This window comes from Mustela erminea, chromosome 17, assembly GCF_009829155.1.
Source record: "Mustela erminea isolate mMusErm1 chromosome 17, mMusErm1.Pri, whole genome shotgun sequence".
In the NCBI taxonomy this organism is placed as follows: Eukaryota; Metazoa; Chordata; class Mammalia; order Carnivora; family Mustelidae; genus Mustela; species Mustela erminea.
In genome coordinates this window covers 30,833,525-30,859,443 of record NC_045630.1, presented here as the reverse complement: position 1 = coordinate 30,859,443, position 25,919 = coordinate 30,833,525, and the positions used below count along the sequence as shown (strand labels likewise).

The following is a 25,919-nucleotide window of genomic DNA, read 5'->3' as shown; positions in this document are numbered from 1 at the left end:
TCTGATGCCAAAATGCAGGAGTCCACCGCTCTCTGCTTCTCCACCACATATTCCCTCATGCAGACCACCGTATCTCCTGTCTGGATATCCAAAGAAACCAAACCCAAGACCCTGACCAGTTTCATCTCCCTCTTGCTTTCCTCCCACCCATTCTCACAGCGCCCCCAGCACGTCAGTCCTATCATTTCCCTAAGATTCGCATTCATCTTTGAGCACAGTATGAAACATTAACCACAGCTCACAAGCCTGTAGTTTGGCACAGGACAGCTTCTCCACAGTCCAGACACTGGCTTTCTCTGGATCGCGAACTCACCAAGCCCTTCCCCACGTCAGGGATTCTGCCACTGCTGTTCCCTCTGCCTGGAGGAGCCTTCCCCTTCTGTTCCTGCTGCCTCACATGGCCAGCCCATCCCTCAGAACACTGCCAACTGAGAGCATCCCCAAACATCACTACCTCAAACAGCCACCTCCTAGCCAATGTATGAGCACATCTGCTGATTTCCAGCCTAACCTTGCTGCATCTCCAGTGTTACTCTATTACCGTTTCCTGCCTGTCTCCCCAGACAGACAGTAAATGCCACCACAGGAAGTGCCTGGTTCGCCTCCAACAGGGGCCGGCAGAGTAAGGAAGTAGCCAAGTAGGTGCACGAACGCATGCGTGCTCTGCCTCGGAGGGAGCGCTTGGTCTCTGTCCCAGCTTTCATTCAACATGACACAAACAGGAGAACCAGGGACCACATATAACAAGGGCTGATGCCCCTGCATCAGCTTTTCAGCTTCTATCTGCCAGACTACCAAAATTTAACCGCAAACACCCCCCAAGAGTTCCTGAAGTTGTTGGCAATCTTGTCTCCTAGGGGAAGCACAGTGAGCACAATTTACTTTTTCTTCACAGCCTGAGCCTCCTGCACATGGTCAGGAGCTGTCTGCTTCAGGCCAGAGCTCCAGACGCTCGTTGATCTCACTCCTCTCTCTGCAGTTTCCTCATCAGCCATCACTGTGCAAGGTGTTGGCTCTGGCAATCATATGCCTTGACCTTATGCTACTCATACACTTTCTTTGCGTCAGTGTTCAGAAAAATGGTATTATCTTATTGTGACTGTGAGTAAACAAAACAACCAAGATTAGCCCAAATCTTCATTTATGGTCCATACTAAGGTGCCAGGTTCTGACTTATAAGTAGTTCCACAACTTTCGTACAGTAACATTTCCTTCTGCCATTCAAGGACATTTTCTACCATTTCAAGATTTTCGGGCATTTACCTCCCAGAGCATCTAAAGCAACTGGTGAACCCTCTCCCAGGAAAAAGTACACAGCTGCACAAATACCACCTGGGCTCACGGACCCAGTGAGCCTGAAGGCCACCCACGGCGTCCTTGGTCAGATTCCCCCTCATCAGGTGCTGGTGCCAGAATGTGGGTGCAGACAGGTACCAAGTTGTTGGCAGTCGGGGGAGGCAGGAATACGGAGAGGAGGAAAATCTGGTCTATGGATTTCAAATAACCCACACGGTCTACTTTCTGCCAAGGAAGGGCTACTCAAAGGCACATGTAAGTAAGTAAACAAACTCGGCAAGGCATCCAGGCCCAGGACCTGCATCTGCCTGATGAAGTTATGTATTCACAAGCAGGCCCTTCTTTCCTGCTCTGTCCTTTTAGAACGATGCCCAGGAAACTGCTGCCTACCCCCCCCACAGTGCCCTCTGACCCTGCACAGCCAGGGTCTGGAAGAGTGCAGGAAGCACGGAGCAAGGAAATGTAGTCGTATCAGCAACAGTAAGTTTGGAAAACTTCACATGTGCTATTTGATATATGGATATTTGGTATTTACTGTTGCTAGTGGATATTTATGGAGCAGTCACAAATTGGCTGCTGTGGCACCTACTAAAAGTGCTATTAGTTTTCATTCTGTTTATAAGTAATTCGAATAATTTAAAAAGCTGATGAGGGCTAAGTAAAAGATGAAACATTATACAGACATTAAAAATGACAGCCCACATAACTTACAGATAAGGAAGAGGGGTCTAATTTGCATGACTCCAAAGGAAAAAAAAAGACACAAACTGAGAAATTTGCCCACATAAAAATGAAAAAAATTAATAAAATAAATAAAAAACCATTTTAACATATGAAGAATCATTATAGAACCACACACATGTCAATGGAAAAACAGGCAAAGGATATGAACAGTTTCATTAAGAAAAATAGCCAATAAATACATAGTTTGATAAGCCCACTGGTAATTTTTAAAATGTGAATTAGAAAGTGTACGATACCATTTTTGCCTCCCCGACCACCAGACATTGAAAGCATCATTGGTTCTTGCTAACTTGGGGTGTGCGGGACAATACCCACACTGCCAGGGTTGAATCTGCACAAAGCATCTTGAAGGCACTTTGGTGATGGAGCAGATGTAATCTGGTAATGGTTCACTCTGATCAAGTGGTAATGGGTCAAAAGTTTTAGAAACATGCATTCCTTTTATTGAAAAATTATTCAGGAATGCATTTTAATAAAACAATCAGTTAAGGTACAAAAAATCTAGTACGGGACTATTAGACATAGTGTTGTTTCAATGGGGCATCATTTCTGTAAGTTACAGAGTATCTTCATGACAGGATACTAGACAGATGTTAAAATACTGAGGTGTATATATGTTGACATGTTCAAGACATACTGCTATGCTGGGAAAGCATCATTAAAAACCTTATACTTGTCAAAACACATGCAAAGTTATGCACACATATCACTGGGATGTGCATGTATGGAGATGTCTGGAAGGACTGAACACAGAATGAACCAGTTAGCCGCCACGAGAGGATTCTAAGTAGTGTGACCCCTTTGGCTTCTGTATATTTTCTATTGCAAGGAAAGGGTTTTTTTAAAATAACAATTATTAAGAAACACAGAAGAAAATACTTATAAAGAACTACACAAAAGCAGGAAACAAGGTCAGCTACAAACCACAGTTACGTGACAGTGCTCACTAAAAAGCCAGAATAACAGAAAATATGGTAAATTGCTGTTAAAATTGACGGGGTGATGGCTGATGTAAAAATCTTTTTCTTGTGCAAATTCTCAATGATGCATTTTTTTGTAATCAAAATAAAAGTGGGAAACCTTCCTGAAGAAAAGGCCAGTCTTGCTAGAAAGAGTCTGTAATAGACACTATGTAAAACCCACTTGCTGTAAGACAGAAGTTAAATTCCTACTCTTCTCCCCACTGTAAGAAGGAAAACACAGGCAGCTATGCTCACCCCTGCGCTCACCCCATACCTTTGCCAGCAGCGTTTTCCCACAGCCAGGGGGGCCAGCCAGGAGGACCCCAGCGGGAGTCTCCAATCCAAGAGCTCGGAACTGATCAGGATTGCGCACCGGTGCCTGTGAAGACAATAGCCACGTGTGTTGTTACAAATGTCCGTCCTATACTGTGTGCCCGAATGATCTCGATGCATGCTGCCAAGAGGAGTGTGGGGCACATGTGATTATTACGGGAATCCCTGCTCTTGGGGAATTCAAACGTTTTAAGCATAAGGATACAATACTTCAGCATCTTAAAATCAAGAGTTTTTTTACGCTACCTAAATTCCCAGGTTATAAAGCATCAGGTGGAGCCATCCTGTGAGGCTCAGAAGCAGGAGTGCCCTGCGTGGTCAGGAGCCAGAGACACATGCTATACCCTGCTCTTTGCTTTCAGAAACTCCACACCTCGAAGTGGATCATCCTTCATTAATGAACCACAGAACCCTCAGGGAAGTGGAAAAGTAAGCGTAAAGAAAATTAATCCAAGGGGCGCCTGCATGGCTCAGTTGTTAAGTATCTGCCTTCGGCTCAGGTCATGAACCCGGGGTCCTGGGACTGAGCCCCACATCGGGCTCCCTGCTCAGTGGGAAGCCTGCTTCTCCCTCTCCCACTCCCCCTGCTTGGGTTCCCTCTTTCTCTCTCTCTGTCAAATAAATAAATATAATTTAAAAAAATATTAATTTAAAGTTTCACAGGCACTAAACTGCTTTGACCCATAGGAGTGTGAGCGAGTTGAGAAAATATTTCTCAAATAGTTGGCTCTTGGTTGAAACTTTTTTTTTTTTTTTTTTAATGTTCACTGCCAAGAATTCAAGCACAACCATGAAAATGGGTCTAAAACAGGTCTCATAAGAATGAGAAACAGCTGTTGGAGGCTTAATTAGAATCCAACAGGACCCACAGGAGAAAGTTACAGCCGAGCCTGTTTTGACACACAGCCTCGTGCACACGCTGGGCGCTCAGCCGCAGACACACCTACCAGTATTGCCATGGTGAGCTCCTCCCGGATATCTTCCAGGGCACCAATATCTGCCCAAGTCACATTGGGGACGGTGACAAAGCCTTCCCTTTTGGCAGAGGGCTGGACTGAGGCGAGCGCAGCAGTGAAATCATCCCACTCGATGCACAGTCCCTGCAGCTGCTCCTCGGAGAGGGGGTCTTGGCTTCTTAGCAGCTCCAGCAGCCACTTCAACTCATCCTGACAGGGAGCAATTGAGGGGGAAGATGAACAAACATGAAGTCTGTTGAAAAAGTTATTTTGTGCTTTTAAAAATTGTTACTGCAGTATTTCTTTAAGCTGTAAGAGCTTTCCTGTGTTTAAACAATTTTCCCCATTGACACAGTGGTTTACTTTGGTCTCCAGGGCTCATGCGACTTGGCCGGGGGCAGGTCCACTGACTGGAATGGAACACAGGAGGATGGTGTCTGTAGGTGACGCCAGGGCTGGCTGGGACCCACACTAGCAGCTGACCGTGTTCATTTCTACAACCACCAATTCCCATGTTTCACTTATAAAGAATTGAACAGCAGGTGAATTTTGATGAAATTAAACCAAAATTACACCAGTAAGAGTGTCATTCACAGTATGGCTCCCCAGAGGCTTGCCCCTATACAGAGAGCTGGCATCCTAGGACTACACCGAGCCTTGAGCTTCAAAGGCAGACTACTTGCTTTGTAAAGAAATGAAAGGATGGGTGAAGAGTAACTGAGTAACTCAATTCATAAAGTTCTAACTTATGTACAGCATTATATAAGGACTGTACTTGCTGTGAATTTTAACAGATATATCTGTGGTTCCAAATGAGTAAGGAGGGAAAAGACATCTGCAACCACACACCAGGATGTCTGCTCTGGAGAGCAGAAGCTGCATGGCTGGGGCAGGCCATGGTCTCTCATGCTCAGCTCCTCTGATCATGAAGCCATGATGCCTCTGTGCAAACCATGAAGTGCTACATAAATGTTGTGCTGAGTCTTCACGACTCATAGAGCTCCCGACTAGAGCAGGACCATCCTCCAGAGCCACATGCAGCAAGCTCACCGTAGACTATGCCAGTCCACGTGAGCAGACGGTAACCAGGAAACAGAACTAAATGTCTGGTGCTCTTACAACAGCTGGAGAACTTTCTCTAGATAGACTTGCAGGGTCAACACTATAGGCTTTGGGAGCCTCCAGTGTGAACTGCACTGTGAAGTGGGACAGCAGGGAGGTGATGTGGGAAACATGGGAACATAGCTATGTCCCAAGAAGAGGCAGCAGGCGGGCAGCCCATGGTTTGCCAATCCCTGTTTCACAATTTTATAATCCATGTTGTAAAAGGATCTCACTCAGGATCGGCTAAAAACGTAAAATAACTTGTACTTTGGAAACCAGAGGCATTCTGGGTGTAACTGATCATCATGCAGTGGATAAAATGCCAATAAAACCAAAAATCATACACCTCAAATCCACTGATGCCTGCTGCATGGCTGACATCAGGATAGGGGAAGGTACCTGCACAGAACACGCCGGTGGTTCAGGAGTGGGCTCGGCTCCCATTGGGTATTCCCGGCCTCGTCCAGGGGGCGAAACTGCAGTCTTGGGATCCATGGTCTGCTGTTCCTGCCATGCCATCAGGACCCTGCTGACCGCTCCCATGGCCGCTTCTCGGCACAGCGCCATCAGGTCAGCACCAACGAAGCCTGGTGTCAGGTGTGCTAAATGACAAAAAGGGAAACTTTCCGGAAGTCTAAGTTTTCTGCACAAAGTTCGAAGTATTCTGTAGGGAAGACAGGGGCAAAAAGAAATTCAGATTCCTGGGGCACCTGGGTGGCTCAGTGGGTTGTGCCTCTGCCTTCGGCTAATGTGATGATCTTGGGGTGCTGGGATTGGGCCCTGCAACAGGCTCTCTGCTCAGAGGGGAACCTCTCTCTGCCTGCTGTTTTGCCTACTATGATCTCTCTGCCAAATGAATAAATAAATTATTTTTTTAAAAAATTCGGATTCCTGACTCACCAGTCAAAACAAGTCACTACTGGGGCACCTGGGTGACTTAGTCGTTAAGCATCTGCCTTCAGCTCAGGTCATGATCCCAGGGTCCTGGAATTAAGCCCCACTTCGGGATCCCCACTCAGTGGGAAGCCTGCTTCTCCCTCTCCCACTCCCTCAGCTTATGTTCCCTCTCTCACTGACTCTCTCTGTCAAATAAGTAAATAAAATTCTTAAAAAACGAAATAAAACAACTTACTGTTTATCTGAAGTAAATTCTGCTTTGAGAGTAGATTAAATGGACATCTTCCAGAAATAAAAGCCACCAAACTCAAGTAAACCATCAGTTCTATTTGTCACAAAAAGCTAGGCTGCTGCCCACCTTAACCCCTAGCTTCATGTTAGGACAGTTACTTCCCCAACTTTACCGTACTACATGGGAGAGAAAGCCTGCTCGCTGGAAGCACCACCAGGTAGGGCCAGAGAATGTGGGTCTCCAGGTAATGGCCATCAAAAGAGGACCCCAGACAGTTTGTGGTAAGAGCTTGTGAAGAAACAAGCCAGCCGGGAGTTCTGCAGCCGGCCCTGCCGCTACCTGCCTGGGCCCGTTGCTGCCCTGTGCACTTGGGTTTTGTCACTTGTTAGCTATGGATCATAGCAGCACTCGCTCGCAGGGGGGTCAGCGTGAACATCTGCTGAACCCTCCGAACAATGTCTGAGCTACAGCAAGCGCCCTAGTGTTAGTTATTACGATTCACATATTGTGATATTATGGATGAACTTGGACAGGGAAATACAGTCTGGAATTTCCAAAGTTGTAGGGCAGAGGAGCATTGATGGAGAGTAAGTTCCAGAAAAGTCCCCTGAGGTCATGTAAGTGAACAGAAAAGCAGCAGATAAACATTACTGACCAATGAAAAATCACTCACTCTACACAACGGAAAGCAAAAAAAGCTTCCACTATAAAAACATTTTCATGAGAACACTAAGATACTCAGAATGTCAGAAGAAACTGCTAACATAAAATAAGTATCATCCTTTTCTCAGTTACAACTTATATTTCTGAAAAAAATGTAGATATTTCCAGTCACCACACTCTGGAAACTCCAGAGGAGGAGAAAAGACCCAGGAAGAAATTTCCAGTTTCAAGATGGCAGAGTGACTACGGCAGCAACAGTCCTCCGCCTGGAAAAATAACAAGATCCGGAAGCATGAAATCCATAGTCCACGGAACCAGGAGGCTGTATGGACCCTTACCACCCAGACCCCGGCCCATTCTGGAAGGGAGCCACAGAACAGGAAACAAGAAGTTCAGTCTTTATTTGTATGAGGTCTTTCAAAAGCCGTCAACGTTAGTCTCCAGGCTCCAGCAGGGCTCCATGTAGAGAGAGGTATTTATACCGCTAGGACACCAAAGGGACAGGTGTTTAGAGGGTTCTGATGTGTACACGTCTTACTACCTGAGAAAGGCACTCCGACACGGGTTTCCGCATCAGCTCTAGCTGATGCCTTAAGGCCGATAAACCCCCAGAAAAGATTAAAATATTAGGGGTTTCCGGAATAAATGATCCAGGTTTAATGTCATTATTTGCCTATAAATAGGATGAATTTTAACTCATTTTTTAAAAAATTCACCTGTTATTTTTGAAGTTTTAGATGTACCGAATTATTTATTGCAAAGATAGTACAGAGTTCACTACACCTCACACTGCTATCCTACTACTATTGGTAATGTTGAGGATTACTGGCCCAGAATTTTGTAGAGGACCCCTCGGCGGGATTACTCTGATATTTTTATGGTGATCAGACTAAGTTAATGTATTGTCGGGAAGAAGAGCACAGAGGTGGAGTGTCATCCACACCCCTCCCCACTGGGATGTGAACCCTGAGCAGGCTGGATGCTGTTTGGCAGGGTCTCTGCCGTGAGGTTAGCCCTTCCCTCTTCCACACTGTACTATGCCCAGCTCCCGTTTGAGGTGCAGGGAGTCAGACTCCACTCCTTCTCAGTACATCCTAATAAATCATCTGGAATTCTGCACCAGAGGCTTGCCTTTTATTTCTTTATTCAGTCATTTATTTTTATCAGCACAGGCCAAGTGAACAGCCACTTATGAAGAACTGAAGTGGACAGACAAATGATAAATGAAGTGGATGATAAATGACCTAGGAGAGGGGACAAAGTCAGACTGACCTTCCTCAGAGAGGTGCACTAATGAGAAGGGAAGAGATTTGTCTGGCGAGCCCCAGAAAGCAGGAAATGGAGGCACCCAAGGGCTGGGCGGCAGAAACGGGGGCCATAGCGGAGAACCAAACCAGCAAGTTCTGGACAGCCCACGTGAGAAGCACTAAGACCCCATACCATGTGCATGCCTGCAGCCAGCAAGAATCCCCAGAGTGTGCTCTCCACCAAGCCTGAAGCAGGAGAGGAGAGATCTGGGTGTGTGGACGACCGCAAGCCCCATCCACCAGGAAAATGGGGTGTGCGATCCCTCACTCCTTCCCCTGCTCGTGTCAGGAGTCCAACAACTACAACCGCAAGACCTGCAGCCCATGGTGCTGCCTCAATGTCTGTTTCTGAAAAAACCTGAAGCGACTCAACATCTAGGGAAGTGGACATGTGGCATTATCTAGCTGAAATGACAGCTAGTATCACCTGACTGCTTTATGGTGATACTCGGGCTTCAACAAAACTGCTACCACTTGGGCACCTGGGTGGCTCAGTTGGTTGGGCAACTGCCTTCGGCTCAGGTCATGATCCTAGAGTCCCAGGATCAAGTCCTGTATCGGGCTCCTTGCTTCGCAGGGAGTCTGCTTCTCCCTCTGATCCTCTCCTGTCTCATTCTGGCTCTCTCTCTCATTCTCTCTCAAATAAATAAATAAAATTTTAAAAACAAACAAACAAACAAACAAAAAACAAAAAACCTCCCATCACAGGTGTCCCATCAGCCTCACTCTTAGAACAGAATGGTCGGCCCCAGTCTGCCACTCGAGCAAAGCACCTACAGGAAATGATACTAATCCATCACAGGTCAGGACTCCCAACACAGCAGGTATAGTTGCTTGGACTTTACCCATGTGTCTCACTGCCTCTCCCTGTGATATAAGGCACAGGACAGACTGAAACACACAGGCACACATACAGAGATGCCTGGAGGAAACAGAGAATGTGAAAAAGTTGCAAGAGGGTTAGCAAATGAAAAAAATAAAATTATGAATTCCAGAAAAGTTAAAATGGTAAAGAAAGGTTGTATGATCCTGATACAGGACTTAGGTTAGCAGGGAATAATATTTATACAGAGGAGAAATGAAAATGCTAAATACAGTTATACTCAGAATTTGTAACACAATTACACACTTCAAACTTGTGGCTATGGTTTGGATATCAGGTACATTAAAGAATTATTTGTGATGTTTATAACACCACTGCATGGAAGTTAAATAAAAAGTCTTTATCCATGAGACACTGAAGTATTTACAGATGGAACGACACACTGCCTGGATTTTGCTTTTAAAACGCTCCAGGAAAAAAAGTGGGGGCTAGATAGAACAAGACTGAAATGATCATAACATGACAAGACATAGGGTTCACTGTCCTGAGAGTTTTAAAGAATGTCTGTCAAGTTCTTGAGCCTCCTCTCACTGGGAGGTGGGCACTCTGGCCCCTCTCCCCGAGTCTGGGCTTAGCCCTGTGGCTGTTCAACAGCACAGGGCAGTGGAACGGAGGCTGAGGAACTGCCCAGCAAGAATCCTACCACCCCGAGTCCTCCTGGGTCCAAGGAAGCCCACAGGGTCCCATGATGGGTGCCACACAGACGGGGAAGAGGGGACAGACACATAGACAGGTAGTAGGTGCACTAATAAGCTCAACCCTGTGGCTCGGAGTTCCAGCTACCGTCTCTGCAACCACACAACATCCTGAGACAGAACCTAAATTCTTTACCCATGGGACTTGTGAGAGACAATAAAATGACTATTGTTGAAAGCCATGAAATTTTGCAGTGGTTTGTTCTGCAGCAACAGAAACTGAACAGTTCTACCAGACTGTTTCATGTACACTGGAATTTTCTATAACAAAATGCTTTTAAAGTCCAGGAAAACATCAACAGGTACCTTAGGATTCCTACATGTTGGAGGCTGTGCTAGGTACGTTAATGCAGTCCTTACAAGAAACCTTTCAAAGTTAAGGTCCCCTACCATCTTATAGATAAAACAAGGCACTGTTACCATTTTTCCTTTATTACAAGTAAACAACGAAAGCTAGAAAACGTCAGCTCTCTAGGGAAAGGTACAGGGACGCACAGCAGAGCTGTCTCAACTTCTGAGATCACATGCTCGAGGCCCTCGCACTCAGTCCCCCGTCTCCCCCAAATCTGCTCTGGACCCTGACAGATCCCTGAGCTCGCCCCTCCTCAGCAGGTGCTCCTCTTTCTACAACTTAGACCCCAGGGCCTCTATTTCCTTTCTTAAATTCTAAATCTCGGCTCCCTCCTGGCCTGTACCTAGACTGGGGAGCACTCCTGGGGAGGAAAAAACTCCAAGATGAGGCTTAGGTACCATTCTACACCCCAATCCTAAACACCACCAAAAAATCCTATTATCCTAGCTGGCTCATTTAGAATCATCCAAGAACATAACTGCAGGCCTTCACCCTCCTTCAGCCTCTACAGGTCACCTGCCTGACTTTCATCAGATGATCTCACTGCTGGATTCATGGAGAAAACAAGTACCACAGCAACAAGCTCCGTGGCCTGCACCCCCCTTCCCTCTGCAACTGCTCCACCGGAAGAGCCCTTGCACCGCAGCCAGCACCTCCCTGGGCTCCCATTCCCCATTCCTCCTACTTGCTTCTTTCCAAAGCATTCCAAGGTACTCTGGTTTCTCCTATCCCACCCCCAACATCCCAATACCCCTTGTACGGCTACTACCTCCCTCTCCCCCTTCATGTCCACACCTCCCTTTGTGGAATCATGAAAGTCTGCTCACTTATTCCTTCTCTTTCCACCACTCACTTAACCACTCAACCAGGATGCTGCCTGATCAGCCTATTCATGAGCTCTCAGATAGCTCATTTGAGCTAGGTGCTCAACTCTAACAACGGTGCTCCAGCCCTGCCCTCCTGAGCTCTCATTAGTCCCTCCTGCAGGGAACACTCACGTCCCCTCACTCCCATGACACACATTCTCCTCTCTCCAGCACTCCAGCGGCTCCCTCTGGATCCTAACTCTGCCCCAGGACCTCCGACCTCTGGTTCTCGCACTCCAGCTAATCTGCTCTACTCATAGAACTTCAGCTGCCTTCAGTATGCTGATAATTCCCCAATTTGTACCTCCTTAGAGCTCCTGACTCATCCAGTTGCCAAGCTGACATCTCCACTTGAACAGCCTGCAAGCACATCTAGCCCAGCTGCCCGGATCAGCTCCAGCTCTCCCCAAATCCTCCTCTAACGCCTCCACTACTTCTTACCCCTCAGAGAAAACCACAGCAACCTGGGAATATTCCCTCCTGCTCCATCACAGCCCCCACCTTCCACGCATTCCTTCTGCCAAGAAATGCAACATACTGGCTCTACTTGCTAAATGTCTCAGATTATCGCAGTTGTGCCCCATCCACACTCCAACCACCAAGCACTCCCCAGCTGTGCCCCCAGGAACTCCCCCAATCAGTGCCCCATCCATGCTCTGATCACCAGGCAACTCCCAGCTGTGCCCTATCTACACTCCCCTACCAGACAACCCCCCAGCTGTGCCGTATCCACGCTCCCCACACCAGGCAATGCCCTCCCCCCAGCTGTGCTCTATCCATGCTCCAGTTATCTTGACCTACCCTCCCACCTCCTTAAGCCCAATGCCATCTCATCTGGATATTACAACAGGCCCCTCCCTGGACCACCAGAACCCATTCTCACTCTTCTTTCACTCATTCTTCACATTGTAGCTACAGTCATCTTTTCAAAATAAAAAATCTCTTTCCATCACTGTCCTACCTAACTGAACTGCTTTAATTCCTTCTCACCACTCACAGAGAAATCCAAAATCCTTAACAAGGGTATGTAAAGTGCCTTCTGCATTCCTTGACAGCCTTTCTACACCTTATCTCTTCTACAGTCTCAGTGTTCTTCCAGGTCCCTGCACTCATTGAGTTCAGTCACCTCAGCGCCTACCTGGAATAATCTATCATTACATGATCTGTTCATCGCTATTATCCTTAACGTCTCAGCTTCCTCGGAGAAGCCTTTAAGAACCCCCAGACCGGCATGCTTTGCTTGAAACATCCTATTTTTTCCTTTTTGTACACATTGTACTTCTAATCACTCACACTAGTGACTGAAATGCCGACCACTCTGCCTCCCTCCTTTGTACAACAAAAGGTGCTGAAATATTTCCTCAATCAATGACCTTCTAAGAACTAGTGATACAAACACTGACATACCTCAATTCTATTTATATATTTTCCCCACCTTAGAATTTAAGGTATTAGCACTTGCATATGATAATATAACTGCTTTGTGTTTGCACTCAGAGCTAGGCACAAATACAAAAATAAGAAAACTGTATTCTGCCTTTGTTGAAGACTCAAATCAGAAATACTCTTTCTTGGGGCACCTGGGTGGCTCAGTGGGTTGAAGCCTCTGCCTTCGGCTCAGGTCATGATCCCGGGGTCCTGGGATAGAGTCCCACATCAGGCTCTCTACTCAGTAGGGAGCCTGCTTCCCTTTCTCTCTCTCTCTGCCTGCCTCTCTGCCTACTTGTATTTGTCTATCAAATAAATAAAAAATATTAAAAAAAAAAAAGAAATACTCTTTCTTGGGGCACCTGGCTGGCTCAGTTGGTGGAGCGTCTGACTCTTGATCTCAGGGTTTTGAGTTTGAGCCCCACGAAGGGTGTAGAGATTGCTAAAAAATAATAAAATCTTTGGAAAGCCCTGGGTGGCTCATTCAGTTGAGCGTTTGACTCTTGATTTCAGTTCAGCTCATGATCTCAGGGTTGTGGTCTCTATCTCTCTCTCCAATCAATCAAGCTTTAAGTACTAATAATGATAAAATTGCAGGAAAGAAAAAGAAATACTCTTTCATAGGAGGAGTAATGGGTGTGTAAGGGGCACTGAATGTTAATTCTCCACAGTGAAATTGCAAGTTGCAAAGTTCTAGAAATTTGCTAGAAACTGGATCAAGTTAGTATTACTAAACTGTACTGTTAAAACTAGTTCAGTAAATTTTATGTTTTTTTTTTTTAAGATTTTTATTTATTTATTTGACAGAGTGAAATCACAGATGGAGAGGCAGGCAGAGAGAGAGGAAGGCAGAGAGAGAGGAAGGGAAGCAGGCTCCCTGCTGAGCAGAGAGCCCGATGCGGGACTCGATCCCAGGACCCTGAGATCATGACCTGAGCCGAAGGCAGCGGCCTAACCCACTGAGCCACCCAGGCGCCCCTATGTTTTTTTTTTTTTAAGCAGAATAAAAATGATATTTCTAAATACACTGCCTTATAAGAGTCTCACTCATGATTCTACTCAAGAGCTACCGTCTTTCAGGCTTTGAACCCTAGTCTCCCCAGCTGGCTTTAAGCACAGCAGACACTTAAGCCCGGGACTAAGCCAGAGCGCCTGGCCTACGTGAAACACTGCCGTGAACACCACAGCACTGAGTAGGAGTCTACAGTGGAGTCTGGACAAACTGATAAAGCTAGCCATAGTTACTGCAGATACCAGAAATGTCAGGTTTCCATTTATTAAGTGGACAAGAAAAAGGCAACTTTACAGGAGGAAACACTGACAAACTTCCTAATGGAGCGATCGGACCTAACACGACCAATAATGGCACGAAGTGACACTGTGAGCCTCCTGACATGATGCTGAGAACACCTCACCGCCCAGGCAGTATTCCTGCCCAAAGTGTCTAACCTGAGTGTCATCAGGAGGAAATAACTGGGAATGTTCAAATTTCGCAGCACCCAGAAAACGCCAATGTTATGAAAACACTTCCTCCCCGAGGAGGCAGGCTAAGGTTATAGGGTCACATGGACTCAGCCGGGCTTGATCCCAGAGTGGAGTCTAGATGAAACACAAACAACTAAAAAGGGACATCCTTGGGGCAACTGGAAAATCAGAACGGATTATACAGTGAGATATTATCATTGTGTCAATATCAAATTTCCTGGAATGATGTGAAATGGTGTGACACAGAATGACAGTCCCATCGGAGGACTTATAGCTGAAGTGTCATCATGTCTCCAACTATCCTTCAAATGGCTTGGCAAATTAAAAAAAAAAAAGGTACACACACAAATATACGTGTTTTTTCCTGAGGCTAAAGACAAGAGTGGACAGTTCTAGCGAGGGGTGAATTCAGCTGGAGGGCATACAGACCCTAATCATACTATTCTTTCAACTTATCTGTGGCTTCAAATTTTTCAAAATATGGCCATCAATGAAAGTGTTTAAGGACTCTGTTGATCAGGGACACTGACAGACAGTGAGAACAGACATTTTATCCAGCAGCAAAGATAGGCCCCACTGTGTCTATGTCTCTATGTAGGTTGGGCTGTGGGCGAAACTAAGGCTTGAGGCAGAACACAGGCCTGACTTCTAGAACTCTTACCGGATTGGATGCGTCCTGAAAGCAAGGACTCGTACTTCTCTGCATTGGTCATCTCGCCCTCCACAGTGGTATCTTCACACGCCATATGCTCAGCATGTTTGCCAAATAAGTAAGAACCACTGAAATCTTAAATATCACTATGCTGTGGGCTTAAACACGAGCAGATGAACCTGAACACCTGAGTGACTATGGAAGACCACATGTGTGGGAACGTAATCAGCATGTGCCTGACTGGGACTACAGCTGCTGAGGAAGGACCTGGTCGACAATCTAAGGCTGAAGGATTGAGGAGCTGGGAAGGAGAAGGGGTGATGCGCTCCTCCCCACCCTCTCTCCCACCTACATGCCTTATGAGCACCTCCTTGCCCTGCATCCCCTGAGCTTCCTGCCCTCCCGTGAGAGTCCCCTCTCCCTACACACCACTCTTCCCGAAAGCTGCTGGGGACCACGGCGCCAACATCAGTGTCACTAACCCGGAGCCAAAAGCCACGAGGAATCCGCTCTTACAGAAGACCTCTCTGCTAGATTCCTGCTCCCTGGCCTCATCAGTGCCTTCTGTGTGGCCTTTGCTTACTGAGATGCTGTTGGAGCTTTCTTTGCTCCACGAACACTCACATTCCCCACCCCCCAGCCCCCCAACTAGGACAGGCTGGTCTTCAAATGAACACACATGGCTTTCAGCTCTCTGGCTAACTTCTGTTGCAAACCCTGTGTCTTAAGCAGGTTAGCGCAACAGGTGAGAGTGTGGTGCTCAATGTAACCTCCGCATGGGACAGCGAGCACAGCTCCGCTCCACAGCTCCCCATGTTGTTCCTTTGCCGATCGCCCGACTAAGTGACACCAGCCATGGATTCCAAATCAATGTTACTGGCACAGAAACGAAGAGAGAAAGAAAAGGCTATGTGGTACTTCTCAGCCCTCGTTTCCAAATCACTCCATTCAGACAACACAGCGACACATAAACTTCATCTTCCAAGAGTGTACCTTTCCCTGGAGGCTTCATCTGGGATCCCTAGGCATATCTCTCGGTCGAACCTTCCTGCACGTCTCAAAGCAGGGTCTAAAGCATCTGGTCGGTTGGTGGCTCCAATGACGAGGACCCGGGCCGTCGTGGCCATGGTGTTCAGATCTGGTAAGAAGCAGACACAGGGTGAGCAGCGAACAAGACACCGGGGATGGCAGACAACAGCACTTCCATAAGTCACCTGAGTAGTTAGAGAGCAGTACATGTTTTGACGGCAATATACATACAAAGCTGACATTTACTAATTGTCTGTTATGTGGAAGACAAGAGGAGGATAAATACACATTGTCCTCAAGCAGCTCACAGTGTACTGAGAAACCCATAGGACAAATCTTGTGACGCATGGTGATGGGTAGAAACAGTGTCGCAGTGAGACAATGGAAGACAGCACAGTTTCACAGAAGAGGCTACATTCAGGGAACGAGGATATTCATAAGCAGACCCAAGTGACTGAAGTTCTGCCTGAACAGAGTGTGTGAGTGACAGCAGAGGCACAGGCACACGTGCTGAGCTCAGAGGGGGGCTGCCCGGCAGCGGGCAGACTGGGCGAGAATGCACAGTGCAGGTCTCCAAACAGCCGTGTGGTGTGGATACCTGGGTGTGGGGGGAGGGGTACACACTACAGTCTTCAGTTGCTCTGGCATCATCTAGAGACAGTTTCAGGAATGGCAGAGTGCAGTGTCCAGCGCGTGTCCTTCCTGAGTGTTATTTCTCTCTCATTCTTCTCCACTAAGCCAGGGTAGACCAGCAGAGGTCTGACCTGAGGTCTGAGGTCGCACTCCTCACAGGTAAGAAGGCAGGAAGATGCTAATTCAGTACCTTCATGGCTGAGTCATGAGGAATCTGTAGAATATTCCTTAGCCCACAGGAAGCCAGAGAAAGTTTTTCTGAGAAGGTGTGTGTGTTGGAAAGACAATTCTAAGAGTAGAGAGGAAGAGAGTAGAGGAGAGCTCAGCGTTATCTGATGGCAGCCATCAGGGGACAGAGGAGACAATGAGGCAGGAACACAGGGGAGAAGGGGGAGAGGCCCCTCGCAGGGTGAGGCTGCACAGGCAGCCAAGGCACTAAGTGATTCCCCTCGAAGGGCATACAGGGCGAGGGCAGAAGGACAGAGAAGGGAAGCGGGTCTGGCCCGAGCGCACGGAGCATGGGGTATCCGGCAGGGGGAAGAGGAGTCGATGCTGATTAGAAACTGAGATTACAGATAGTTTTTGTTTGCTGAAGTGTCGCATCAGACAGCTAGGAAACGGGCAGAAGGCAGAGGAGAAGTCCGAGTGGGAAGCCTTACAGACCACCTCTGTCTGAGGGACAGGGGACAGAGGCAGGCACGGCAGGGAACGGCTAAGGAGCAGCCGGACAGACGGGGCAAGGACAGAAAAGACAGCGCCCGTGCTCAAGCCATGTGTGCCAACAATGCCCAGGGCGAGGCAGCCGACAGGCGCAAAGGCTCTGGAGAACCACTGTATGGACGCTTGCTGGGGGCTCACTGTATGCCAGGCACTAGGGTGTAGTCGGCCCCTCTGGCAACACCTGCCACCCCTGGAACAGGTAGTTTTTAGACAAGGAAACTACTGAACAGAAGTTCGGACAGATGAGCACTGAAAGCCACCAAATGTGGCCAACAGAGGTTCCCCCACGACTGTCCCAGGAGTAGCCTCAGTAAAACGTCAGGGACAGACATGTAGTGAAGGGAGTGTAGTGTAGACTGCTAACACAAGCTTGTACTTAGCAGACAGCGGCTATTCCTTTGACAGATTTTGGGTTGAGAAGAGAGGCACAAGGTGGTCAGTTTGAGTGAGACAGGAAAGCTCTTAAAAACTTTCAGAATACTGGGGCACCTGGGTGGTTCAGAGGGTTAAGCCTCTGCCTTCAGCTCAGGTCATGGTCTCAGGGTCCTGGGATCAAGCCCCACATCAGGCTTTCTGCTCAGCAGGGAGCCTGCTTCCCCCTCTCTCTGCCTGCCTCTTTGCCTACTTGTGATTTCTCTGTGTCAAATAAATAAATAAATTCTTTAAAAAAAAAAACTTTCTGAAAACTGCATAAAAGCTCAAGGAAGAGATTCACACTGTGAGAGTCACTGAACAAGCAAGAAAAACTTGAAGGAAACGAGACGGCACATTATAATCATGAGCAGCACACGTGCTTCCCACGGAGACGTGCCTATGCTGAGTGCCCCAGCACTGAGGCTGGCCGCTCCCTGGCTGGTTAAATGGGTCTAATGCCCACGGCTACGACAACGACCTAGGAATTCCCTTCCTTCTTCCAGATCGGGTCACTCAGACACTGTGGTCTCAGGGATGCAAGCTGAGTGTATCAGGGGTCAGTAACAGAACTCAGTGAGAACAGTTGTGGGAATCTGAAAGCCTCCGTCATGAAAAATACCCTTCCACAGGTAATCAACAGGCAGTAATAGAAGGACGAATGTCAAAATGCTATTTTTTCCTGTTGCATAAAAGATAAAAATCAGACCTCAGAGAGAACTGGCCACCCCCTCCTGTCAATAACTTCAAGATAAATCCCATTCTTCTTCTCCCTTTTCACCAGTATGACGTGATCATGATAAACTGACGTTACGTTAGCCACAAGTTTGAATTTTGGAATATTGTGGAAAAAGCATAGTCTTACTTCTTGCCACGCAAAGTAAAACCTGTTTATGGGGCATCAGCTCTCCTAAACAAAGCACACATTTGCGGGTAGCCTATTAGCCGTACATGTGTATGTAGAATTCTGGAGCCTAGCCCAGGCTTTGCTGATGACCCACTGTATACACTGGGCCCTGGCTCCCTGTGCATCACTTTCCTCATGGACAAGATCATATTTTAAGATACTTTCCAGCTCCTAATAATTAAAATTATGCCTGAGTTTTAAGTTTTTTTGAAATTAGGTAAAATTAGCTCTTAAGTGGCCTCATTATTACCTAATTCAAAACAATTTACTTAAAAGTTTTAAATTATTAAAATTCAAATTTGTAAACTCTGAATTAGTATTTCATAAAATTCTCAAACTGCAGGGGAAAAACCACCACCTGGGACAGACTACTTGTGGCACGACTGTGTCCATCGAACTGTTGACTACTTTCTCTACTCTGTTCACAGAGAAGACCCTAAAACACACACAGAGACACACCAGAAACCCCAACTAACCCCAACTGTCAGTAAAGTTCTAGTAATGGGTAATCTGCTTAGGCCCGGTACTTGTTCCTTTCTTCCAGATTGTAAAATCTCTGAAATCAGAAAGCTTCTACCATCATGGGATAAGCATTGTGCCTCAGTATGCCTCCTGGGGTCTCTCCCCTTCTTAGGGAACCACCTATCTTATAACTGATAACAATATACCTTTAATACGGCAATTCAGAACAGAGGCCTCAAAACATGGCAAGAAAATTTTACACGAAAATAAAACAGCAGACTAAGCAACCTGCAACCAGCACCACAAGGAGCCCCAAATCCGTACTACTTCAATGTATCTTGTGAATGTAAACCCCAGGCTATTTCACGGTGGACAGGATCTAGTTCCAAAAGTATATTTACCTTCCCTCCAAATTTCTATCTAAAAACAATTTAACAAAACTGAAAAACAAGTTACAGACTGGGAGAAAGTAACTATACTGTATTTGACAAAGAATTTGCTTCCTTAACAAATTAAAATAAAGTACTCCGGGCGCCTGGGTGGCTCAGTGGGTTAAGCCGCTGCCTTCGGCTCAGGTCATGATCTCAGGGTCCTGGGATCGGGTCCCGCATCGGGTTCTCTGCTCCGCGGGGAGCCTGCTTCCTCCTCTCTCTCTCTCTCTGCCTGCCTCTCTGCCTACTTGTGATCTCTCTGTGTCAAATGAATAAATAAAATCTTTGAAAAAAAAAAATAATAAAGTACTCCTTCAAATTGATTTTAAAAAATTCAGTTACGGGGTGCCTGAGTGGCTCAGTGGGTTAAATCTCTGCCTTTGGCTCAGGTCATGGTCTCAGGGTCCTGGGATCGAGCCCCGCATCAGGCTCCCTGCTCAGTGGGGAGCCTGCTTCTACCTCGCCCTCTGCCACTCTCTCGTGCTCACTCACTCAAATAAATAAAAATCTTTAAAAAAAAAAAAAAATTCAGTTACACAGGAAGCACAGGATGAGAAAGGGATTGGGGTAATATAAAGAGCCAAGAAATAAAGAAAAAGGATCCACCTCCTGCAAAAACAGGGAAATGTAAAAGAACAAGGTAAGATCTCTATCATCACCACCAGCCTATCAAACATAAGAACATGGTAACAGTCAGAGTTGTGGAGGGACATGGACACAGGGCGTCTCAGAGGACGGGGAAGCATACAATGCAAACCCTTCTGAAGGCAGTTTGCCAGTTCGTATAAAGCTGAAAGCATGTAACCTTTAACCATTACCTTAATTTTTAAGGTATTTACCCTCGAAAAGTATGTGTTCACCAAAAAGGGCCACTTAGATTCCCTACAGCTTCTGGTAAAGCAAAAAACAAAACAACTTAAACATCAATCAAAATGGGAATGCTTACATGCAATATAGTAAGTCCATCCTAAAGAACACCATGCAGGAGTTAAAAGGTAAATTTAAATGCATTAAAATAGCCACATTTCTCAGGAGCACTAAGATATACACAGCAAGTCCTAGAACAATGTGAGTGGTGCAATCGCAGCACTGTACAAAGCAAAACAATGTCAGTATGCTCGCATGTATGCATAAACACATTAAAATAACTGTAAGATGTACTCCAAAAAATTAACAATACAATCCTTTAAGAAAAGGATTTTTTACTCGGTGTTATTTCACCCAAACATCTTATATCCTCATGCTACTCACACTATTAAAAGAACCCACAACGTATTATCTGAAAATGAATTACTTTCAACTGACCATCCATGCAGGTGAGGAGCTGGGCTACAATTCTTCGTTCCATGTCTTTTGAAGCAACTTCCCTCTTGGGGGTAATAGCATCAATTTCATCAATAAAAAGGACACAGGGTGCATTTGACTAGAAATAAAAATATCACAGAAGACAATCACAAAGACATTCCCCACACTGCAGCATAGTTTAGTATGTAATGTTTTAAAAAATTCTGGAGTTCTCACGCCATTCAGCCAATGAGCAGCACTGAAGAAGGCAGGTCCCAGCATGATCCTGTCTGCTTTGATATGACTTAAGTCACCGCAGAGAGGACAATGAGAGACTGCACACAGGCTATCAAGCTTCCAACTCTCTCATCCACCCATGCTTTGCGGTGACCAAGTTACTGAAATTCTGTCATCAGCGAGCAGTATCTGCAATGCTATGAGGTACAACCCAGGAGGGAGCACAAGCCAAGCCGGAGAACCAGCAGTAGCCAGCCGTGAAGAACGCACTGAGGAAAGAAGGGAGTCCCCAGTACTGCCGTGTGGATGACCAGAACCTTCCCCGTGTGTTCTTCAAAGCTCAGAGTGGACAGAGGAGATTCCGAAAGAAGCACCGACTGCCTGGAGCAAAGCCACAGCCACGGGGAACAGAGTGGCAGCGAGGGGCTGGGGAGGGAGGGCGTGGGCCAGTGGCCAGTGAGCATGCGGTCAGGCTGGGGAGACGTTAAGGGTGATGGTCACAAAACATGTGAGTGAATATATTTATTAACACCACAGAACTGTACACTTAAAAAATGTTTAAAATGGCAAGTTTAACTTATTTTACCACAATAAAAACAAATAAAAAGAGAGGAGGATCGATTAATATGAAAAATTTAAATAAAACTATCGAGACATGCAATCTCCAGCAAGCTCATTCCTAATTCTTCAGGGACACTGATCATGCTAAGGGTCAGACTCTCAGCCCGGCTAAGGCGTCTCAACACCATGGGGACCACAGCAACTAAAGGGAAGATCTGGCCAGCTCGCTTCCAATCCTCCCAGTGACAACACGGGCCAAGGGGCAGCGAGGACTGTAGGCAACACCCAGTCAGTCAGCTCACAGACAGTGGTCTTGGGGGCGAGCACAACAGCATCTGCCCACGGCCGGGAAACCCAGTGAGAAAAAGAGGAAGGAGGAGCAAGTGATGGTCATCAGAGTTCAGCTGGACAGAAGCACCAAGGGATCTGCCTGGACCATTTTATCCTTTGACCCATGCCCCCTAGTGCTGCTTCATTAGGTAACAGGGACTGGGAACATTGGCCATCAACCATGTTTTAACAAAAGGAATTATAGCTGGGATAAAATCCAATCTATAATTTCTCTGGTAACAGGATTTTCTTTTCACTGATTCAAAGAGGCAAGTAGAGAAGAGTTTATCCTGGATTTCTATGGCTGCTTTTATAATGAGATAATCCTAAAGGTGAACAATTTTCACACTGCTTACAAACTGTTTGCTAAACTTAACTTGGGGAAAGTGAAAGGAAAGGAAACAAGACCAGGATAATCTATTTTCAACACACAACCACTGGCTACGACAGCCTCAAACTCCTCACCAGTTACACTTATGCCTGACTTGACATTAAACAGGTGAGTTTAGCCAACAGTCAGTACCCGTGAATAGTTGGAAGTATTTAGCCATCGCAGGCTCTCAGTCGTAACCATGGGCGACCTGATGACCCAGCATGTGTCTGACTCACCACGGCCTGCTCAAACAGCTCCCTCAGCTTCTGCTCCGACTCCCCAGACACTCCGGACACAATCTCTGTGGCAGCTACCTTCAGAATTGGGAGGTCCAGTTCCTGGGTAGAAACACATTAAAGAATGATCACATTGTCAGAATTTATCTTTCCTACCTGTTCCTTATTCAGTCCCTCTCTCAAAATTTCCTGGTTTGAGTACCCGATTTTCTGAGCAACTTCATCTTTTTGTGTTGGGCTGATTATTTAAAAATCTACAGTTTGCTCAAACATAGCACCTGGACACCTGCCACTTGTGTTCACTTTATTAAAGGCACTCTGCAACCCTGCTGTCACCTCTTCTGAGTAAAGGGACTTGGCTCTCCAGAGACAGGTCCCCCTGCTTAGAGCTGAGCCAGAAAGTTCCAGTTATTTATCTGCTGGAAAAGAGAAGCAGGATCACGATACAGTTGTGTCCCACTGGCACAACTGGCTTGTCTCACCTGGCCTATGGGGCAGGTGCCCGTTACCAGTCAGAGGACAGGCTCCCGACATGAAGGAGGGGCAAGTGCAGCACTGCACCCCCTGCCGGCAACACACAATAACCAGCCTGACTGCACATTCCTACTCATTCTGAAAATCACTGCCTCAGCCATGGACATCCCACAGAGATGCCACCCATGTGCCGCACCCCAAGTCTCCCATTCATGACCGCTACTGACTGTGGACATTTATTTGTGTGATGGTGGCCTCACACAACCTCTCCTACAAGATTGGGTTTGCTATATGCCTCACTATATTTCAGTGTCTGCCACGTGGTGGTCACACAATAGTTTCGTCAAAACAGAGGAACGAATGAGCCAAATCCATCAGTTCTCCTGTACGAACAAGCTCCCTGTGCAGAGCACTAACCTATTAGTCACAGGTATAAATGCAATTCTTTAAACTGCAGTCACTCGGATGTTGTGCATTTTACCACCCAACACAGTTTCTGAAAAATCTGATGAGATTAAAGATTGCTATCTCTGTATTTTGCCACCTAAGATCACCATTTAGAAATGCTATTTTCATATTAAAAAGTACAAGAACATGGGGTGCCTGGCCGGCTCAATCGATGGAGCGTTTGACTCTTGATCTCTTGATTATTTAAAAATTAAGAAAAGGGACGCCTGGGTGGCTCAGTTGGTTAAGCAGCTGCCTTCGGCTCAGGTCATGATCCCAGAGTCCTGGGATTGAGTCCCGCATCGGGCTCCTTGCTGAGCGGGGAGCCTGCTTCTCCCTCTGCCTCTGCCTGCCATTCTGTCTGCCTGTGCTTGCTCTCTCCCCCTCTCTCTCTCTGATAAATAAATAAAATCTTTAAAAAAAAAAAAAAAATTAAGAAAGAAAACCTTAAAAAAAAGTGTAAGAATATGACTCTGAATGGAAATTTTGAGTAACTTTAGTTCTGTGAAAAACAATACGATCCTTCATTTTCTTATTTACTGCTTTTAAGAAGCACTGGCTTAAAGGGAAAGAAAGTAGCCAAAACATAAATTGTGTGTTAAAAAAAAAAGGCTGTTTATAGCCACAACACTTTGCTTCCCACCCAACCCCTGCCATCTAAGTAACTGGCTGCATTAAAGCACACAACAGCAGGAAAGAGGGAAAAATGGAGAGAAAAATGGAGGGCACCTGGGTTGCTCAGGTGGTTAGATGTCTGCCTTCGGTTCAGGTCATGATCTCAGGGTCCTAGGATAGAGCCCCGCACCCTGCTCCCTGCTCAGCAGGGAGTCTCCCTCTCCTTCTACCTGCCCCAGATGCCCCTGCTTGTGCCCCTTCTCTGTGTGTCAAATAAATAAATAAAATCTTAAAAAAAAAAAACAACAATGGAGAGGGGCACCTGGGTGGCTCAGTGGGTTAAAGCCTCTGCCTTCGGCTCAGGTCATGATCCCAAGGTCCTGGGATGGAGCCCCACATCAGGCTCTCTGCTCAGTGGGGAGCCTGCTTCCCTTCCTCTCTCTCTGCCTGCCTCTCTGCCTTCTTGTGTCTACTACTACTGTCTGTCCAATGGATAAATAAAATCTTTAAAAACAAAAAACAAAAAACAATGGAGAGAAATTGATCCTCCAGAGAAGATGCCAATTCTGGTTCAGGTTGACCTAAGAGGAACAAGGACACAAGGACCAAAAGCCACAGAGTCAAAGACCAACCTCACCCCAGCAATGGCGTGCGCCAGCAAGGTCTTCCCGCAGCCCGGTGGCCCGTGCAGCAGGACTCCGCGAGGTGGGGTGGCGCCCAGGTGGCAGTACACCTCAGGGTGACGCATGTGGATAAGCATCTTGCAGACTTCCTGGCAGGGAACAGACAGGAAAGACATCTTTCTCAGCCCAAGAGGGAGTGAACCCCATGGAAGCAATCGGCCTGTCCTCCCAACTAGCCTGAAGCCAAGGCTGCAGCCCAGCTCTGGTGCCTGGTGGAGGACCCTCTCCATGCCCCCCACCCCCAGCTGTCAGAGCACCCACCTCGCGGCATCACGGACATGACGCGTGGGAAGTGGAACAGAGCAGATGCTAAGTGAACAGTCATTGTCATTCCTACTTCTGCCACAACAGTACCACTCACAAAACACGTATCTTCCATACACTATAATTCCAGTCGTGGCGAAGTAGAAGGTACTACACTTCTTTCCCCCTCAGCACCCTGAAGGTACAAGCCGGGTTTGCCCTTCTCCCCTCCCTAGACTCCTTTTCACCCCCAGTTCCTACCAGAAACAAAGAGGCAGACTTTGTTGGAGTAACAGTTTGGCAATAAGCCCATCTCAGTAAAATTCTGCACTCGAGCTAACCTTTAATGTCGTATCATTGCCTCCGACGTCTTCAAACTTCACCTTGGAGACCTGTAACTCTAGCTCCTTGGCTTTAGCTTGTACACAAAAGAGATGAAAAGATTAGTGATTCAGTAGTAACTCAGAATTCTACTGAATAATGTCTAAGGAAACCAAGGTCCATGGGACAGTGAAGATTTTTCTCACAAACATCGCTGCACACGGCAGGTCCAGGCACAAGGGCTGGGACTGAGGACGCCACTCCCTGAGCCCACTGGTCAGCCCCCCTCCCACCCCCCAGGACTCACAGCGCACCTTTCCGCTTCAGGACAGCTTCTATTTCTCCATCTGCTTCCTGAAGGTCTTTCTTCCTTTTGCTTCCTTTGCTCTTCAGCCTACTTTTCCTTTTTTCACTACTCTCCAGAAGAGAAGCATCCTTGGAATCCTGGAAAGAAAAGAAGTTTTGATATGCCCTACTCGAAATCACAGCACCAGTATTTCTTTCTTTCCTTTTTTTTTAAAGATTTTATTTATTTATTTGACAGAGAGACAGCAAGAGAGGGAACACAAGCAGGGGGAGATGGAGTGGGAGAAGCAGGTTTCCCGCTGAACAGGGAGCCTGATGTGGGACTCAATTCCAGAACCCTGGATCCCTGGGTGGAACTTAG

General features: G+C 46.7%; 1 protein-coding gene across 7 annotated transcripts in view; it reads right to left on the bottom strand.

Moving 5' to 3' along the window:
* NVL (nuclear VCP like) overlaps positions 1-25,919 on the bottom strand; it is a 98,401-nt gene that overhangs the window by 58,390 nt on the left and 14,092 nt on the right. For all 7 annotated transcript variants that reach the window (XR_004280232.1, XM_032319090.1, XM_032319087.1 and 4 more), the window contains 9 exons: positions 25,567-25,696; positions 25,273-25,349; positions 24,643-24,777; positions 22,470-22,571; positions 20,754-20,871; positions 15,849-15,993; positions 5,795-6,059; positions 4,283-4,501; positions 3,277-3,381 (listed from right to left, as the gene is read on the bottom strand). Coding sequence is in view for 6 of the 7 variants with exons in the window: in XM_032319090.1 (XP_032174981.1) it covers positions 3,277-3,381; positions 4,283-4,501; positions 5,795-6,059; positions 15,849-15,993; positions 20,754-20,871; positions 22,470-22,571; positions 24,643-24,777; positions 25,273-25,349; positions 25,567-25,696 (1,296 nt within the window). In the remaining variant the exon portion in view is untranslated. The remainder of the gene's footprint in view (positions 1-3,276; positions 3,382-4,282; positions 4,502-5,794; positions 6,060-15,848; positions 15,994-20,753; positions 20,872-22,469; positions 22,572-24,642; positions 24,778-25,272; positions 25,350-25,566; positions 25,697-25,919) is intronic.